We start from the raw sequence: 18,243 nt of genomic DNA, 5'->3' as shown, positions 1-18,243 counted from the left end.
GAGGGAGCTTGAGAAACAAGGTGTCGGTGTAAGGGGGGTGAAATGGGTGCATCTCGATCGCCTTGGCTCGGCCCGCTGGCGGCAAAGCTGTTGGTGCACTCATAACTGGGATGGTCGCAACGTGTTAGCGACCCTAAAGCGCCAGATACGCCACTGTAGATTATCAAAAAGCTAAGGCAGCTAGAAATGGTACGATTTCGGTTATTGGCGCCAAGTTATGTGCTGAAAAGAATTCGGGGTCCTAACGAAAGACGAAATTGGCAGCGTTGATGGTGAGTGGGCTGTAAAATGGTTGCACGACGAATAAGATGTTGTTGCTATTGTAAGAAGTCGTCTAACGACCCTCAGCACAGTTTTAGTTGCTGATCTTAAACACCTTCAGTTAATACCTTAGGTAATAAGTACCTAACCTTAGGTACATAACCTAATACCTACCTATATGTAGTAGGCTTGGTCTTGCAATTTCCTCATTTCTTCATTTTCTCATCTCCTCACAAATAACTTCAAGGTGTTGCTTCAGGACTGCACAAATATTAAGCAAGTTAGCAGTAAAATTATGCGTCTTACAACGGCCCCCGAGTTTGTGGTTTCACAACCTAAATGATTTGTGACCCATGCCCTGCATACGGCAAGGGTGTTCGTTCGGCAAAAGTCCAGTTCCGCTTATGCCCTTATCTTAGCCACTCAGAATTCTAACAGGTAGCCCAGTGGCTTAATGTTGCATCTCCCCGCAATATTCGTAAATGTACCTAGGTATATATATCTTATCTAAGCGATATGTCATGTACTTTTACCCCCCTGGCAGTTACGCTAAATAGCAGGGTAAGATCGAGGCAACCATTCGGATGCCAAGTTTGGGTGCCGATTGATTGATATGAGGCCAGAACCCGTAAGATCTGAGACAGGGCTTTACATAATACCCAAGCTATGTACCTGACGAACGTACGTAATCACTCAACGTCTTTGCCGTGCCGAATATCCATTTCCGAGACTGTAATAATTCAACGATAGTATCAATTCAAAAATCAGTTCTTTGATCAAACACATTAGAAACCTTGAAAGCTAGTTTCTTTTTGGATTATACCTATTCAATATTCAAGACTTAATAGTGACTGCATAAAGATTGTAAGACCTTATAGTTGACGTCAGAAAATAAACTCTAAGTTCTGACCAATTGGCTAAATGAAAAGGGTCTCCAAGTACCAAGTATACCTTAGTCTATTTAGTCTAGGACTTTCAATTTTCAATTTTCAATACCCCCACACCAATTTTGACTAGGAATAAACACTACACCTTTGCATAACATGACACTTGAAAACAGAAAACACACATAGAGCTTTGACAGTCTCGACAAATATTCAATGGTATTGGTGAATCTATATGGGTAATAATCGGGTACAGAAAGCTAAACTACTAGACTTGAAACAATTTTGTCCAGATACTCCTCCCGGCTACCAGCCGCGCTTGCTAATAATACGAACAATATGCGATTTTGATCATGGTACAAAACTGTGTGGCCTCAAGACTGGAGGTTCGCAAGTAGGTCGACGCCGGGCGCTTCGTCCTTGAGAAGTTGGATGGTCTCGTTCCAGATCTTGGTTTGCGCGCTTCGTCCGGCCGGCGAGAGCACGAAAGGAGAAGGACTAATAAGTATATTTGGTTAGCATCTATCATCTTGTGAATACAGTTGGGCTTCTTACCTCTTAACGCTCTGTTCGCTCATGTACGCGCCGTTGCCGTCTTCCTCGTGCTGCGTCGCGGCGTCAGTCAGGCAGTGTCCGCCCTGCGCGGCAGTCCAGCCGATCAAGTTGGCAAAAGAAGATCCGCTAGAATCCGTGCGGTGCAGGGTGCTCTGGCAGAAGCCGGGGTTCACGGCATCGATGATAACGTTGGAACCCGCAGCCTTGGCGCTCAGCTCGCGCATCCATAGCACATTTAGTAGCTTGGTTGCGTTGTAGCGATCCATGCCCTTTCCGAAAGTCTCCGGCTTGTCCATGGTCGCTAGCGTGTCGGGACCTTTAATCTCCTTGAGCTTCACCCAGAAGTGGTTCTCCGAGCTGACGATTGTCAGGCGCGACGGCGAACCCGTTGCCGCGGCTGTCCTCTTGAGAGGTCCGAGGATGAGAAGGGAGAGGAGAGCAGTGCCTAAGTGGTTAACCTGTTACAAAATCCCGATTAGATGCGCGCGATCGTCTGAGTGTTCGGATTGTTCCATACCTGGACATTTAACTCATGGCCCGTTTTCGACTTGACGTACTCCATGCTCTTAACACCGGCGTTGAGGATGGCGATGTCTAGCCTGTCGAGACTCGCCGCCTGGTCGGCGAAGTTCTTGATGCTCTCGAAAGACTCCTGGTCGATCGCCCATACTTGGACGTCGATCTGGGGGTTCAGCGTGAGAAGAGTCTTCTTTGCTTCTTCGCCCTTGGCTACGCTGCGCACTCCCAGGATGATTCGAGACAGTCCGTGAGAAGTCAACTCTTTGGCAGCCTCGAAACCGAGACCGGCATTTCCACCCGTAACCAGAGCCGTCTTGCCGCTGAGGTTTAGGCTCTTAGGCAGCGGCTTAGGCTTGAAGGTAACTTGTCGATACAGAAATCCAGGAAAGGTGCCCATGATTGTAAACTTGACGAAGCTACTAAGAAATATATCGTACGTTATCAAGCTAAGCTATGGGACGTCTCGTAAAGTTATACTAGGACTTTGTTCGTGAGGGGGGGGAGAGCTTCTTGGAGTTAAGGGACTATGCAAGGTAAGATTGGAGAAAGGGAGAGGGGGGGAGCTTAAATGACTTGGGAATGAACATAAGCGCGTATGAAAATGTAAAGGAATTATACATTTGTCGAATATCGACGCTTCTCTACTATTGGCTCGACCTCTTTAAGCGCTAGTATCTGACAAATATTCAGGTGCCGCATGACGGCATTAGTTCCTTAAAAATAACCGGCCAACTGAAACGAAGAGGCTGATCAACGATAGCCTTAGTAAACTGTGTGGCTCATTATTTCCGTAGGATTCCTCGATAACATACTTGTACTTCTAAGTTAATATGAATACTAATATGAATATAAGGGCATCGCATCGAAAGGGGGGGGTTCGAGCATGCGCACGTTTTTTATAGCTTGTAATGCCAATCTCATATTCAAGATTCGACTTATGGTCCTTCTTATGTAGTTTACGCCGATCATTTCTAAACCACCGATCTCGATCTTTAACGATCTTTAATACTCTATCATGATGATACCAACACCAAAGCGTAAACAGCGTGTCGTTTCGTCCTGCATTCCGTGCTATTCGAAAAAGCAAAAGGTACCTAATAACTATCCCGTAGTCTTTCTTATACATGTAACCAGATATTAATTAGAGTAGTGTAACCGACAATATCCTTGCAACCACTGCACTCGGCGTCGTCGACCAGAAGAATGCACTTACATCTCCAACCCTCGCCTAAGTCCCTCGAGACAAAGCGTAGGTTCGAATGCAGGACAAGATGGCATGGCGTCGTCCAACCAGAGATTGTTGGAAGCACTACCGGTAGAGTCAAACCAGCAGTTGGCAGCCATGTCAGAGAGGGAGAGATTCGAGAGCAACAAACAAGCTTCTCTAGCAGATCTCTTTGGATATTTCGATGACAGTGACTCTAATACGCTTGGATTATTACGACAAGTAAGTATTAACCCGTATTCTTTATCTTTATTTTATTTTCACTTCTTTTTTTTATTTTTATAAAGAGAATATTCTTATTCTAAGTCAGCAACCTAACAAGAAGTAGTTGAAAGTAGAAGAGACAAGACCATGGCAATCGAATTATACAAACTTGCCTGGAGAAATCTTGGATGCTGCCCAACATGAGATGGGAAAGATACCAGCGAGGCCGATTTTGGACTTTCTTCTTCAATATTTCATCCATGAGGTCAACTGGATGAATCAGCTCGTGCATCCGCCAAGTTTCTTGGCCGAGTATGAAGATTGGTGGACAAGGAGACCTGTAACTCGTCTAGTAGATGTCGAGTTTGCCGTTCTCGTCTTGCGTATCAGCGCATACTGTTCGCAATTCCTCCCCTCGCCAGCCCACACAGCCGATATGATTCGTGGAGTCTCTTTAACTGAGATACGATACCAATGCACCCGGACGGCCCAAGTACTAGAGAAGATATGTGCACAAGCAGACACGACGGGTTCTCTAATCCGGGTGCAACATCTTTGTTTCGCCGCGCTCAACCAGCAGTGCGAAGGCAATATAAAGCTCTCGTGGGCGACGTTCGGTTCGGCTATTGGGGTAGCGCAGATGATAGGGATTCATAGAGAACCTACGGGCGCTGCATCGCAAGGGATGGATGAATTCGAGCGCGAGATGAGGCGGCGGATATTTTGCAATCTTTATATTTGGGATGCGTAAGTACCTAATACATATCTTATTCTCTAATATCTGTACAAAGATTAAGCATTGCTAACTATTGATTCAAAGACGTCTATCTAGCTCCCTCGAACGCCTTCCGTTCCTTTCTGACGGATTTTGTACCACGAGCTTACCAAAGGTACACCAAATCGCAGATCTTGAAAAGAGTGGCGCTCCGGAGGCGTTCATGGAACGGATTCTACAAGCTCGATTAGCCCGGTTCTGGAACAGCTTCATCGGCAGTCGTAACACTTCGGTATCTTACGATCCCAGCGCTGCAGAGGAGCGTTACGAAAGATTCTGCGCCGAGTTTATCACGAATATTCCCGCTCCGTTTGGCTTGGACCCGAATAAAGAATGGGACCTCGGCGTTCCTAATCTAGCGCGGCAGCGACAACTATTTCACGTTGCCATATATAATTCCGTCTGCAATAATTTCAAGCCGCTGCTTCGGCTAGAGCCTGACCAGATCTCTGCTCTTCCAAGGTATAAGCAGGCCATTCTCCAACACCAAAGGAGAAGTTTAGCACGGGCAGCACTAAATATGCTGGAGGCTATTACAACACTTCATAGATTGTTAGGCGCCACTCATACACGCCTATTCGACATAATATTTCACACTTTTGAGGCGGCGGTGCTCCTCTCTTGTCTCTGCTTAGTTGGCGGGTCCGACTACGGTGACGATGGGGAGCCCACGCAAATAGGCCTCGACGATGACAGCTCGGGGTTCCCAGCTTTCTTCCGCTTAGTTGATCCCCTAGCGACGAGGTCTATGGATATTAGTCAGGCTCGGTGCGTGGAAGCTATACGAGAAGCACACGAGAGGTTACAGATGCTAGCCGACCTCAACGCGATGGCAGAAGCGGGGGCAAAAACACTGGGCAGGCTTCTGGGACGGATAGGAGAGTGCGGCACGCCGGAGGACGACATATTAGATACCCCGTCCTCGTCGTCGATGTCGCACGTTATAACAGCAAGCAGCGGTCCGATGATCGCAAAATTTCAGATGTCGCACACAGACATCGATTTGATGAGCGAGGACATGAACTGGTCATCAATCATAGGAATGTCTGATTCGGATCTCCAACTATCGCTAAGCAATGTCGATATAGAACTTAGCCACTTTTGATTGTATATTACCCAGTATCTAGAATCTAGAATCTAGATTAGACTTGGACTCTCTAGAGTTACAAGTTAGATAGTAAAGAGATGCGACAATGATATCTTTTTATTCACAATATTTTCTTTAATTGTTCCCTTCTCTTTCCCCTTTATTGCTTATTATTTCTAATGTAGTATTGAGTCTCACATCAAACTATCTAGGTTAGGTAGGTCAATGCGAGTAGACTGCACCTCAACCTCAATACTACAGAGATAAAAAGTCCGATTGGATTAAACACAGGACGATCTTTACCGGCCATGCATCTGATCTATTAAGCTTTATCTGGCTGAAAACCATGACCTCATACTCTATATTTCTTGGGACGTTCAAGATAGTATCCAATATTACTTGCGTTGCAATGGGACTTACATCTTATCCCGGTATGACGATCATCCCGATAAACGCAACTATATAAACCCCCGTTCAGTGCATCCATCTTTCAAGTACCAGTCTAGAATGGCTTTCCCTTACGACTGCCGGATAGATTCGTCTCGGGATCTTCCATCGAGCTAGGTATTCCCTTCTACGTCAGCTTACTAAGTTATCATTTCGCTTTATTCCTTCGTGGCTATAGCCTGCCTATAGCCTATCCACACCCATTGTCCCCGATATGATTGATTACTCATTTAATGCTACTGTAACACTGCCCCCACCCCCGCGTGCTCCTTGCATATGCGAATACACGTGGGAACAGACCGACTCATCATACCCACCCCACTGTTCAAGGTTATGCCAAGCTCGCGCTAGCAAGCTGGGGCCACCGGCAAGGTACAGGTAGGCTTGACAGGGGTCTGGACTCTGGAGGAGCCGCATTACGCGCTAGCCCCATCTTAAATTCAGCTAGGACATTTGATCCAATAAGGTGCTTACTCCACACAACGTTCAGCTAGCACAAATATGCCTGCTTACCTATGTACCTCTGCAGCCTGCAACGTGTATGCAGGTTGTCAGGTAGGTTGGTCCTACCTGAGGATTGGTTCCTTGGCGGAATCTATCAGAACGTTTAGAACGTTTAGGACCCGTGCTGCCTGGAAAGTGCGTTCGTGGCGCGTTCCAGAACGCAGCCTGCCCAAGGAAAGGGTCCACCCTATTCCTATAGTCGGAATTGGCTGGAGAGGAGCCTGCATTAAATGCACCTAATACATGCTTATAAAATACATGACCAGATTAACATCGGTATACTATGCGCATGTCCTACGTAAGATGTACGTACATCCTACATCCGTCGTACATGTACATATGTATGTATGCACCAGTACCAGCTGAGTGGGGTGTTATAGATCTAGTGCTACAAAGGTGCACGATTGCCAACCTTGGAACCTTAGAAGATTGATCCTTTCGACGTTGTTGTGTAAATTTACAAGGCACCCGGGCCGGTTACGACGGAGGCAAGAAACAGGCACAGAAATCGGAGGATTTATAGCAGGAACCGCGTACTAGGCACTTAGTAAGGCAGGGCGCGGAGGATGATAAGATCGTCAAAGAAAAGCCTCTTTACCAAATTGTTGGTCGTACCTCATACGAAGCGCTAGGATTGATGTGCACCTGGGTAGTGTCGCATGTTGATTTTAACTTGGTTCCCTGTTTTTATCTTATCACGGAAATACGTGGAGATATCGGGACTTTTGTAATATACCTAAGGTATGCTATTGTTGTAGTGGTGTAGCAAGTTGATTTCACTGCTCTAGTTCTGACTAATATCATGGGTACCTAGGTAAGTTAAACCTCTCTGCTGAGGGTTCTAGGCAAATCTGCTTACTTATTATTTGTGATAGAGGCTTCCGGGGATGGGTCAATACTGGGTTATAAACCCGGCGAGGCGGCTAATACCTATACCTAGGTACCTAACCTTAGGTACCGTACATATGTGGTATGTATCCTTAGCGAGCTCCTGCTACGCGTATACCTATACCCACCTACCAGGCTTATCACCTCCTTGGCCTATCACCTACAGGAGCTAAATCCTACAAGTCCAAGAAATAATATTTCTAGACATCCTTCAAAGTCAAAGTCATATTTTAGTGTCTTGCCCATTAGCCTGAATCCCAATGCCTCGAAGAGTTTCGGCCGAACAATTCGGTCAGCTAAATCGCTAAATCTAGAATCGTATCACTAGAATCTTACGATTGGGTCTTGGTTCGATGAATCTTGAAGGAAAATTAGAAAGACAAATCTCCTTGAAATGATAGCCTGTAGCTCCCTGTCAGTCGTTGTCTGTATACTTAGTATTCTCTACCCTTACAATTTCAAAAATATTGGGCTCGTACAATTTTCTTTGTATTGGTTCTCTTTTCGACATTGACCACCATGTTGTCTCAAGCCCAAGGTGTGTTAGACGTCCTCGCCAACGTCCACCTTTCGCCGGCTGTTGGTTTCCTTCTTGCTGGCGCTGCTGTGATTCTCTATGGAGTTTACCTTAGACTTCTACCCAAGCCTATTCCTGGGATTCCGTACAATCCTGAGGCTACGCGCTCCCTTTTCGGCGATGCGCCTAGCATGTTAAAGGAGACGGTGAAGACGGGCGAGTTTATGGCATGGATGCGAAAACAGTCAGAAAACATGAACGCGCCCCTCTGCCAGATATTTCTGCGGCCGTTATCTAACCCTACGCTCGTTCTCGCGGACTGGAGAGAGGCCCAGGATGTTCTAATGAAGCGGAAGGACTTTGACCGGTCAAGCTTCACAAGGGACTTGATGGCCCCGATCGCGCATCATCATATTCGCATGAGTACCGGCAGCGAGTGGAAGGACGCCCGCAAGCTTACTCAAGATTTGATGATTCCCGCATTTCTGCACAGAGTCGCCGCCCCTGCTATCTATTCCAAGGTCCTAGATTTCTTACACCTTTGGGAGCTCAAAGAGAATCTCTCGGAAGGCAGGCCTTTTCACGCGCAGACGGATATCTACCACACTATCCTCGACTCCGTCTGCGCGTTTTCGTTTGGAGCTAGCTTTGAATACGCAGCTGTGCGCCCGCAGTCGGATCTTCTTGAGAGTCTAACACCCGAGCAGAAGTCGGCTCTAAAGGGAGACATCGACGATCCCGTTCGATTCCCCGAGGCTGCCCTCCACGAGAATCTCGAGGTTAGCTTGACTGCGGGACACGTCCTTGAAAAGCTGATGAACTCTGCTGCTCCTAAGTTTACGCTGTGGTGGGAGAATATGCGGCCTTCTTTCAGGAAGACCCTCGCTGCTAAAGATCGGTTCGTCGTGGGTCAAATTGATAAGTCTGTAAAGAAGATGAATGCGAACGGCACCGCGGACGATTCCTGGGTACGCTCAGCCGTTGACCATATGATTCTGCGCGAGACGGTTCTGGCCGAAAAGAGCGGCCGAGAACCGCAGTTCTTCAGCCCCAGCATGAACGACGAGGTAAGAAAAATCGAAACTTGTTTAAAGATTTTGGTGTGTCCATATCCGCTTATAATTATATAAAACAGATTATTTTCAACGTTGTCGGAGGTCATGAGACCACTGCTAATACTTTAGTATGGGGTTTGAAGTTCCTAACGGATAATCCCGCGGCACAGTCACGTCTTCGCTCCGCGCTTCACGCCGCCCACCCTGCGGCGCTGGCGGAGAAGCGTCTTCCCACCCTAGATGAGATCACCCACACTACCATACCTTACTTGGACGCCACTATGGATGAGATGTTGCGTCTTAGTGCCATGCCCATAACTAGGGAAGCAACCTGCGACACCGAACTCCTAGGACATCGCATACCCAAAGGAACCGTCGTTCTTCTACTGTCCAACGGGCCAAGCTTCCTCTCCCCATCTTTCGAGGTACCCGAAAGCAAGCGCAGCAAGACCTCCCAGGCGACTAGGGTGAGGCAGTGGAACGAAGCCGAAGACATGCGCGCGTATCGTCCCGAGCGCTGGCTGGCGAGGGGCGAAGACGGCGAGGTCAGGTTTGACGCCACCGCCGGGCCGCAGTTAGCTTTCGGCCTTGGCCAGCGGGGGTGTTCCGGCCGTAGGCTCGCCTACACCAAGATGAGAATCGTCCTTACTCTGATGCTGTGGGAATTCGAACTCCTCTCGGTTCCCCCCTCGCTGTCGAGCTATGCTGCTAAGGATGGGCTTGCGCATACGCCGCGACAATGCTTTATCCGTCTGGGAAAAGTGAAGTATTAGATCCTGTTGTTCCCTAGCTCTGCTTGGAAAGGAGGGGGGGGTTCGGTGTTTGGTTTTGGCGCAAGGTGGTAGGATAGACCTGTATTGAAGTGAAGCATGTATAGTGACAGTTAGATTATATACCTATCCCGAATTGGGGTTTGTTACTCCTTGGCTACATTTATGTTGTACAATACGAAGAATATCTAGCTGGTTAAGCTGTACTGTCTTTTTAAGTATCTACCGTTTCGTTTAAGAATACCTGGTGTGATTGTAGTTTTTGAGTGATGTTTGTTTTTATATTCCATGGTTTGGAATGAGTAATAGATGAAAGGAAGATGAGCCCGTGTAAGTGGTTATACTGGGAGATGGTTCAGTCTGAAGCTTTTAAGTTAAAACTTTGATAGTTATAGGCTCGTGTAATAACCGTGTTCCTTTTCATGTTTTGGTTGGTTACAGTTGGTATCGTGTTTCGGAACCTTGTGTATTTCACTCAAGTAATTCATTAAATCGATCGATTACATCAGTTCCAACACTTTTAAACCTTGTTAAATCGATTTTTAAATATAGATGTTTATTGATTCAACTTCGTATTTTTCTTCTTCTCCTTTTGTGAAAGGGGCAGAGAACCAAAAACAAAATGCATAAAAGTCCAACATCTACTACACCAATACGTAGGATATTAAAGAGATAAGTGATACACGAATCTGCAAGACCATTACTTTACAAATTTCTGTGGCATTATATTTTGCGTTCATTATGATAACCTAGTTGCTCAAATCACTGCCACGGAATATTTATATAGTAAGGAGTCAGCTTCAATTCCTTTAAGCGGGGTTGAATTGGTTTACGATAGATGGTACATTTTTCCATATACGCCCTCTATTCCCCAATCTATACCTGTGATAATGTCGCTATATACCCATACCTACTCCTATATCAACTGAACCTCCCATATAACTACACTTTATACCGAATGCTTCTCAACTGTAGCGTAGAATTTATTCTTATATCTATACGACACGACGGTTAGAGAAAATCTAAAGTTAGGTTTAATGAGTTACTCACGCTACGAGAATCAAATCCTTCCACTCCATGTCCTTGTCGGTTGTGTTGTGCGGCGTAATCTGGAAGCGTCGGAAGATGTTTCCGAAAACAACCCACATCTCACACCAGGCTAGTCTGTATCCTTGTTAGCAACCATGTTTACCCGACAATGCGTTAGGGAGGGATGGCAAATCTCTTACTCTTTGCCCAGACATTGGCGAGCCCCCTTATTGAAGGTGGCTAGATACCTGTCGAGCCTAGCAGCGTCGTCGGCCAACCATCGCTCGGGAAGGAATTCGTTCGGCTGGTCCCAGACGTCTGGGTGACGGTTAAGGATATAGGGGGACATTTGGATGTTGACCTGAGAAGCGCATGGCGCAATGTTAGAAAATATGCTATATCATACAGATGGTTTCTTCACTTACGCCTGGCTGCAAATATTTACCGTAGAGCTGGTATCCTTCTTCGGGTACGGTTCTAGGAAGACGTCCGGGTAGAGGGCTTCCAGCTCTCAGTATTTCCTTAATGGTGGCAGTCTGTCAAATGTGCATGTTAGAAAATCATTCTTTATCCGCAACAGGTTTGCAAATCTCTTACCAGATAAGGTAGCTTCCTAACACGCTCGTATGTGATCTCTTCTTCGAGCGACGGGAACTCCTCCGAAAGCTCACGGAATATCTTCGCGTAGACTGCGGGCTTGGTGTATACTTGGTAAAGACCGTAAATTAAAGCAGTTGAAGTGGTGTCGTTTCCAGCAGTCAGAAGCATGACGAGTTCGTCGTTCAGCTCCTCGAGGTTGGGGACTTGGTGATCCTTGGCGGCTTTTGGATCCATAAGCATATCTATAACAGCCGATCGCTCGCCGTAGCTCTTTTGCAACTGACGGGCTGCATTGCTCAGAGGACCTCCGGCCTGGTGCGGGTTGAAAGTTTCAAGATATCTCCCGGTAATGTTAAGACAAGCCTACACATAAAGTCAGATAAGCTAAACGACTATAGGTAAAATCCAGGCACTTACACGCTTGAAGCTGAATAGGGGCATGGGGAAAATGATATATGTGGTCATGGATGCGGCTTTCAGCGCGATGGCTGAAATCGTGGGGAACGAAGTGCCAACCCATCCTACCTTGAAAGCCGCTTCAAGGTATTCCGTGAGCTGGTTGCGAAAGTTGGGTTCCGTAACGCAGCCTAACTCTTGACCGAGGATGATCTTGGAGATGATATCCATCGTAAAGGCTTTTGCGGCAGAAGTGACGCATATCGTCGATGAATTCTCTGCCGCTTCCTCGAACCTCTTAACCAGCTGCTTCGTCTTCGCCAAAATCGCGGGAGCAAGTTCTTGCACCCTAGAGCCCGATAAAGCCGGAGCCAAGACCTTTCTCCGGACGCGGTGCCTGGCCGGGTTTGTCTCGCCGATCAAAGTCCCCGGAAACGAGATGTTCAGATAGAAGTGAGGGTCCTTGGTGAAAGTCGAGTTGGTTCTCACTAGATCTTGGTACACCTCCGGGTCGCTAATGTGTATAGTGTTCACGCCGACCCTAATTACAGGCCCTAGCATGCGCATAAGCTTGTGGCGCACGATAATTAAACCGGGGGCGTTAACTTACCGTGGAGCTTGTGAAGCCTGTCGATCTCGAACAGCAGCTCTCCATTTCGATAATAATTCCAGTATAACTCCCACCACGAATCCGATACGGCAGCGATCTTAGACCCTGGGTATTTTGACAGGGGATGGAAGTATATTCTGTATATCGCTAGGAATACCCAGCATACTAGTGCCCAGGGAGCAAGAAGCAAAGCTCGGTCCAGCATGTTGAAGATGGTTTACTCGTGCTACGAGTAAATGTAATCTCCAAGAGTTGAGCTTTCCGAGGCCACAATTTCCCGCGTAGACTTACTATTTCTTTCATATATCTATCTCACAAATTTCTCAGTCTTTCGATTCATAATCCTGCTATCTCAAAATCTCACGACCCGATTACATGTAAGCCCTACGGCGGAGTACGAGCCCCGATAAATTTCGGGCCATGTTTGTCGTCGGCCGATAAATTTCGGTCGGTAGGCTACCGTGTGTAATGTAGGATCTAGGCCGCTCACATTAGCTCAGCCTCATTAGCTGAAGGATCAGCTGTTGTGAGTAAGCCAATCGCACGCCTCGACCCATTTCAGCTGATTTTGGTGCGTTTCAGTAGCTGTAGATATTCGAGATTGCCGTCAAAGCTGCAGTCAGTTCTAAAAAAAAGAACCACGCGAAGGATCTATGCAAAGTCCATCTTACTACTCTGGCTTCTCGCGTGGAGCGGAAGCGTCCGCGGCGAACCTAACCGTCGCCATGAGGCTCGTACGATCCGGGTCCGAAGGAGTGAGAGAGCGCTGGCGTGGCTGCGCGATACCTACCTAGCTCATTTTCTATCTACCTATTCTAAGAGGCGTAATTCCGGGGCCATGAGGGTCCATGATATTAGCAATCTCAGAAGTAGCCCGTATAAGTATGGACGTCACCGTAGCACGGCTTGTAGATTTGGAAGAAGAGAAGCATAGAGTTCGGTTTCCTCAGTCTCTTTCCTCCTAGTTTCTTTTCATAGTCTATTTCCTCATAGTCTATTTTCCTCATCGTCTTTCATATAGTCGATCTTTTATTCCCTTACCATTTCTCTCTTGTCATCATTTCACCATGCGCGTGTCTTGGCTTCCTCTCTTGGGTTTACCCCTTATTCCCTCAGTATTGGCTGCTCCCAATCCGGCAGCGGTCGATAGCTTCTTGCAATCTATCGACGTAAACCCAAACTCGGTACCTGCGAGCTTCAAGAGCCGGAGCGGTATTGACTTCACCTGCGCCGTCCTCTCCATTCTCGGCAACAACGGTAGCAGCAGCGGCAATGAGACTCAATACGTCGCTCGCTCGAACAGCGATCTTTACACTCAGGAGGCACACGCTCATTGGTCGGCAACGGCATGGAAGTCTCCTTCTTGCATCTTCTCACCTAACAACCTCCAAGATCTAAGACGCGCCGTTCTTCTCGCTGGTTTCACAAACACCAAATTTGCCGTCCGCAGCGGTGGTCACTCGCCTCTTTCCAACTGGGCCAGCATCGACGGTAGCCTGCTGATTTCTATGACTAACATTAACGATTTGGAATACGATGAGGCTACTCAAACCCAGCGATCTGGAATGGGCAACCGCTGGGGCGCCGTCTACGGGCATCTTGTTCCTTACGGACGGATCGTTGTCGGTGGCCGTCTAAACGTAGTCGGACTTGGCTTATCCACGGGAGGCGGTCTCTCTCACTTCTCAAACGAATGGGGATGGGTTGGTCAGAACGTTGTTGCATACGAAGTCATGCTTTCCAACGGTTCTCACGTCAAGGCCAGCGCTACCGAGAACCCGGACCTGTACTATGCCATCAAGGCCGGATCCAACAACTTTGGTATTATCACTCACATCGTCCAGCGCACTTACCCCATGGGCAAGATCTGGGGTGGTCTCGTTCAGTTCCCTGGTAACTCCTCGAAGCAGTTCATGGCTGCTATGGCTGAGTACCAGGCTAAGGGCCAACTTGACACCAAGTCTGCCATCCTCCCTTACATCGGCATCAACAACGACACCATCATCGCTACCTTTGTATACTTAGATGGTGTAGTCCGTCCTGATGCTTTCAAGCCTTTCTTCGAGATCCCCGTTATCGCAGACTATACCCAGGTTTTCGACAGCTTCTACCAGTTTGCCCAAGTCGACCTCCCCTACGCGGTACCCAGGTGGACTTACGCTGCCACGACCCTAGCCTTTGACAACAGCAGCAAGGAGACCTACGAAGGATTGATCGACGTGTTCTCTCAATTCACGTCGCGCATCCAGAAGGTTACCGGTGGTTCCTTTGCCCCTATGGTTCAGCCCATCTCCAAGAGCATGGTTGACAAGTCGCGAGCCCTTGGCGAGGATCCCATGAACGTGGAGGCCAAGGCGCAACTATGTAAGTAACAGGATTCCCGAGTATCCCCGCACGTGGATCAATGCTGATAATTTCAGGGGTCGGTATCAACATTGGTTGGTCGTTGGAGAAGGACGATGCAGCTGTCTACAAGATCCTCCAGGACAGTTTGGCGGCAGTAGAGAGCTACACCAAGGCCCGCAATGTTCACCTGCCTTTCGTCTTCCTAAACGACGCCTGGGCTGGACAGAAGCCTTTCGTCAGCTACGGGCAGCAGTCCCACAACAAGCTCAAGGCCGCCAGCACGAAGTACGACAGAAGCCAGATGTTCCAGCGTCTGGTCACGGGCGGATTCAAGCTATAGTCGATAGATCATCTCTACTTGGCTACCACTTCTGGATAACGATTTTTTTTTATAGATTACTGTTGGGATATAGATGGGTGCATAACCTTGTAAAGTAGCTGTATAGACAGAAAGGGATCGCATCGAGTGTTGGGCGTTGTACAAGGCGATGAGGGGTCATTTCTTTTTGGCTACTATTCGATTCGTTACGATAAGATATTATCAGATTAGTCAACCCTGTCAGGTGACCTGAAAACTCTGTATTCTATATAATTACACGCGTTTTATACGCTTTTACGATTTTTACAATATATAATTAAATTATTAATAATTATATTAATATTGCTTTAATTATTATTTAATTATATATATTAGCTATTTAATAATTAAAAGTTTTATATGTTTAAACGTAAAAGTTTTAAAGATATAATTTTAACTAACGTTATTTAACCGTATATATATTTTATTATAATAAAATTTATATAAAATTATTAATAAAATAACATTTATTATAAATATTATCGTATTTGTTAGTAAGTTTAATCTAGCTTTTTTTAATAATTAAAAAGCTTAAAATAAAAGTTTTATTATTTTTGTAATAAATTATAAACTGTAAAATTAAATTAATTTTAATAATATTAATAAAAACAATAATTTAATATTTATCTTTTTAATTTAATTAAAAGTATTTAATATTAAATAATATAATAAATAAATCGAAATAATAATAAAAATAATTATAAAATTAACTTTAATAAAAATCAAATTTAATTTATAAAAATTAACCTTTAAAAAATCTTTTTAATTAATTAAAAAAATAATTTAAAAAAATTAAAAACATTATATTAACGATTATATTATATATATAAAAATGTTAATATTTTATAACAATTAAAAAATTAAAATATTTTAATTTAAATAATTCATTATTAAAATTATATTAAGAAATTATATTAAAATAATAGTTAAAGTTATAAACTTTTTTTATAATATATATATTACTTTTAAAAATTATTTAAAAATATACGTATTAAAATATAAAGTTTAAAAAAAATATAATAAAGTAATAATATCGTTTTTTAAACCTTTTAAAAATTAAAATATTTAAATATTTATATAAAAAATTACCTTTTTATAAATAAAATAATAAGGTTTAATAATAATTAATAACCTTTAAAAATAATTTTAAACATTTGTTTAAACTTTAAAACTTATAATTTTTAAATAAATAATTATTTAAAATATTATTTTTAAAAAAAGTACTTTCGATAAAACCTTATAATATAATAAATTATTAATAACGTTAAAATATTATATATAAATTTTTAAATATAATAAATAAAAAAGTAAAGTATATAAAAAGGCTTTTAACTTAATATATAATATTAATAAAGGTAAAAATTCAAATTAAAAAAATAATTTAAATTGCTAAAAAAGGTTTTTATAGCCTTTTAAATACTTTAAAAAAAAAAAAAATAACTTTAATAAACGTAAAAAGGTTAAAACTAACCCGAAATAATTATTAAAAATAAATCTTAACGTATATAATAATAAAAAATATAAAGTATATTAAAAACGTTATAATTTTAATAAATATTTTTATATTTTTAAATTAAAATAATTTAATTATTTTAAAAATAATAAAAAATTTACCACTTTTATAAATATTAACTTTAAAAATAATTTTAATTTAATAGTTAAAGTTAAAATTTTAAAAAAAAAAAACTAATGTTAAATTATTAAAAATAAAAATAGTTAATTAAACTATTAAATAATAAATTTATAAGTTGGCGTTTTATTTATAATATTAATATTAAACGTTATTTTTAACGTAAATTAATATTTTTTAAAAAATTTAACAATATTAAATTTGGGAATTATTATATATATATTTAATTAAATTTTTTAATTTATTAATTTTAAGGTTATTTTATTAAATAATTATATCGTTATTAATAAAAAGTGCGTTAAAATAATAAGTTATAAAAATGTAAATATATATATTAAATATATTAAAAACGTTATTTAAATTAAATTTATAAATATTATTTATTATAAAAATTTTATTTATAACTTTATATTATTAAAACTATTATAAAAACAAAACTATTAATAAAATAATTGCAATAAATTTATTTATTTAAAATATTTAAATAAAGTAATTATTAATAAATTTATTAATTATTATAATTAATTTATATTAAAAAATATATTTTATAAAATTTTAAAAACCGCTTTTTATATATGCCGTAACAATTTAAATTTAAAGTTTATAAAACCATTTAATATAATTAACGTTTTAAAATAATATTTAAAATTAAAATATCCAAAATTTTAAATCTTAAAATATTTAATTAATATTAATAAAAGGATATATATTAAAAAATTAATAATAATTAAATATAAAATATATAATATAATTAAAATTAAATAATAAATAAATTGTATATTATAACATATTAATAAATTTTCTGGCATAAAATTAATGCTAAATTTTTACTTAATAAAAGTATTTAATAAAAGATTTATAAACTTTATATTAATTATAAACTATTAAATTAAAATAATTTTCGATTATTATTTATATAATAAAAAGTTATAAATAATTATTATAATATTAAAAAACCTAATTAAATTATTAAAAATTTAATATAATATAATATTATATATATAAAAATCAAATCGAAAAATTATTTAAATAAAATTAATAATTAAAGATTATTTTAAATTATTATATATAAAGTTAAAACTTTTAATAAATTATATTTAAACATAAAATAACACTATTAAATGTTTAAAAAATATAATAAAAAATAAAATTTATATAATAAAAATAAATTTAAAATTATTTTATTTATTATAACCTAAAATTTATAAAATTATTATATATTTATATAACCGCATATTTTAATATATATATAATTAACGTATATTATATAACCGCTTTTACACCTTTATAATAATAAATAATAATATTACAATTTAAAAAAAAAAACTTTAATAAATATATTTAAAAATTTATAATTATAAAGCTTACGTTTTAATAACTAATACATTAAAAAAAACTAATAAAAAGTAACGATTAAATTTAAAAACTTAAATAAATTATTTTATAAACTACATATTAATAAACATTTATAAAATTTAAAACTTTTATACTAATAAAATAATAAAAATTAAAAACGTTATTTTTAATAAAAATAATTTATTTAACGGTAATTTCAAAAGTTTAAAAAAAAGATTATATAATAA

At 41.1% G+C, this 18,243-nt stretch overlaps 5 protein-coding genes across 5 annotated transcripts; 3 read left to right on the top strand and 2 right to left on the bottom strand.

Moving 5' to 3' along the window:
- Positions 1-1,186: 1,186 nt before the first annotated feature.
- Positions 1,187-2,886, bottom strand: F4817DRAFT_336862 (NAD(P)-binding protein). The gene is made up of 3 exons (XM_049303218.1): positions 2,218-2,886; positions 1,701-2,158; positions 1,187-1,643 (listed from the first exon to the last, which is right to left on the bottom strand). Exons 1-3 carry the CDS (start codon positions 2,614-2,616, stop codon positions 1,520-1,522), a joined length of 981 nt encoding a protein of 326 aa, XP_049159237.1. The 5' UTR covers positions 2,617-2,886; the 3' UTR covers positions 1,187-1,519.
- A 164-nt stretch (positions 2,887-3,050) lies between these two features.
- F4817DRAFT_100828 (uncharacterized protein) lies at positions 3,051-5,613 on the top strand. Its single transcript, XM_049297337.1, has 4 exons — positions 3,051-3,309; positions 3,370-3,666; positions 3,773-4,395; positions 4,469-5,613. Exons 1-4 carry the CDS (start codon positions 3,235-3,237, stop codon positions 5,526-5,528), a joined length of 2,055 nt encoding a protein of 684 aa, XP_049159236.1. The 5' UTR covers positions 3,051-3,234; the 3' UTR covers positions 5,529-5,613.
- A 2,255-nt stretch (positions 5,614-7,868) lies between these two features.
- On the top strand, positions 7,869-9,694 carry F4817DRAFT_358587 (cytochrome P450; the record flags this gene model as incomplete). The annotated part of the gene is made up of 2 exons (XM_049306050.1): positions 7,869-8,933; positions 9,002-9,694. 2 exons carry the CDS (start codon positions 7,869-7,871, stop codon positions 9,692-9,694), a joined length of 1,758 nt encoding a protein of 585 aa, XP_049159235.1.
- Positions 9,695-10,484: 790 nt separating this feature from the next.
- F4817DRAFT_100807 (cytochrome P450) lies at positions 10,485-12,962 on the bottom strand. The gene is made up of 7 exons (XM_049297335.1): positions 12,327-12,962; positions 11,738-12,270; positions 11,318-11,683; positions 11,146-11,256; positions 10,921-11,081; positions 10,742-10,855; positions 10,485-10,686 (listed from the first exon to the last, which is right to left on the bottom strand). Exons 1-7 carry the CDS (start codon positions 12,529-12,531, stop codon positions 10,641-10,643), a joined length of 1,536 nt encoding a protein of 511 aa, XP_049159234.1. The 5' UTR covers positions 12,532-12,962; the 3' UTR covers positions 10,485-10,640.
- F4817DRAFT_100810 (oxidase/Diels-Alderase) lies at positions 12,963-15,327 on the top strand. Its single transcript, XM_049297336.1, has 2 exons — positions 12,963-14,690; positions 14,747-15,327. Exons 1-2 carry the CDS (start codon positions 13,394-13,396, stop codon positions 15,010-15,012), a joined length of 1,563 nt encoding a protein of 520 aa, XP_049159233.1. The 5' UTR covers positions 12,963-13,393; the 3' UTR covers positions 15,013-15,327.
- The last annotated feature ends 2,916 nt before the right edge of the window (positions 15,328-18,243 follow it).

This window comes from Daldinia loculata (genome assembly GCF_022478755.1).
Source record: "Daldinia loculata strain CBS 113971 unplaced genomic scaffold F4817scaffold_23, whole genome shotgun sequence".
Taxonomy (NCBI): Eukaryota; Fungi; Ascomycota; class Sordariomycetes; order Xylariales; family Hypoxylaceae; genus Daldinia; species Daldinia loculata.
This window is presented reverse-complemented; position numbering and strand designations above follow the sequence as displayed.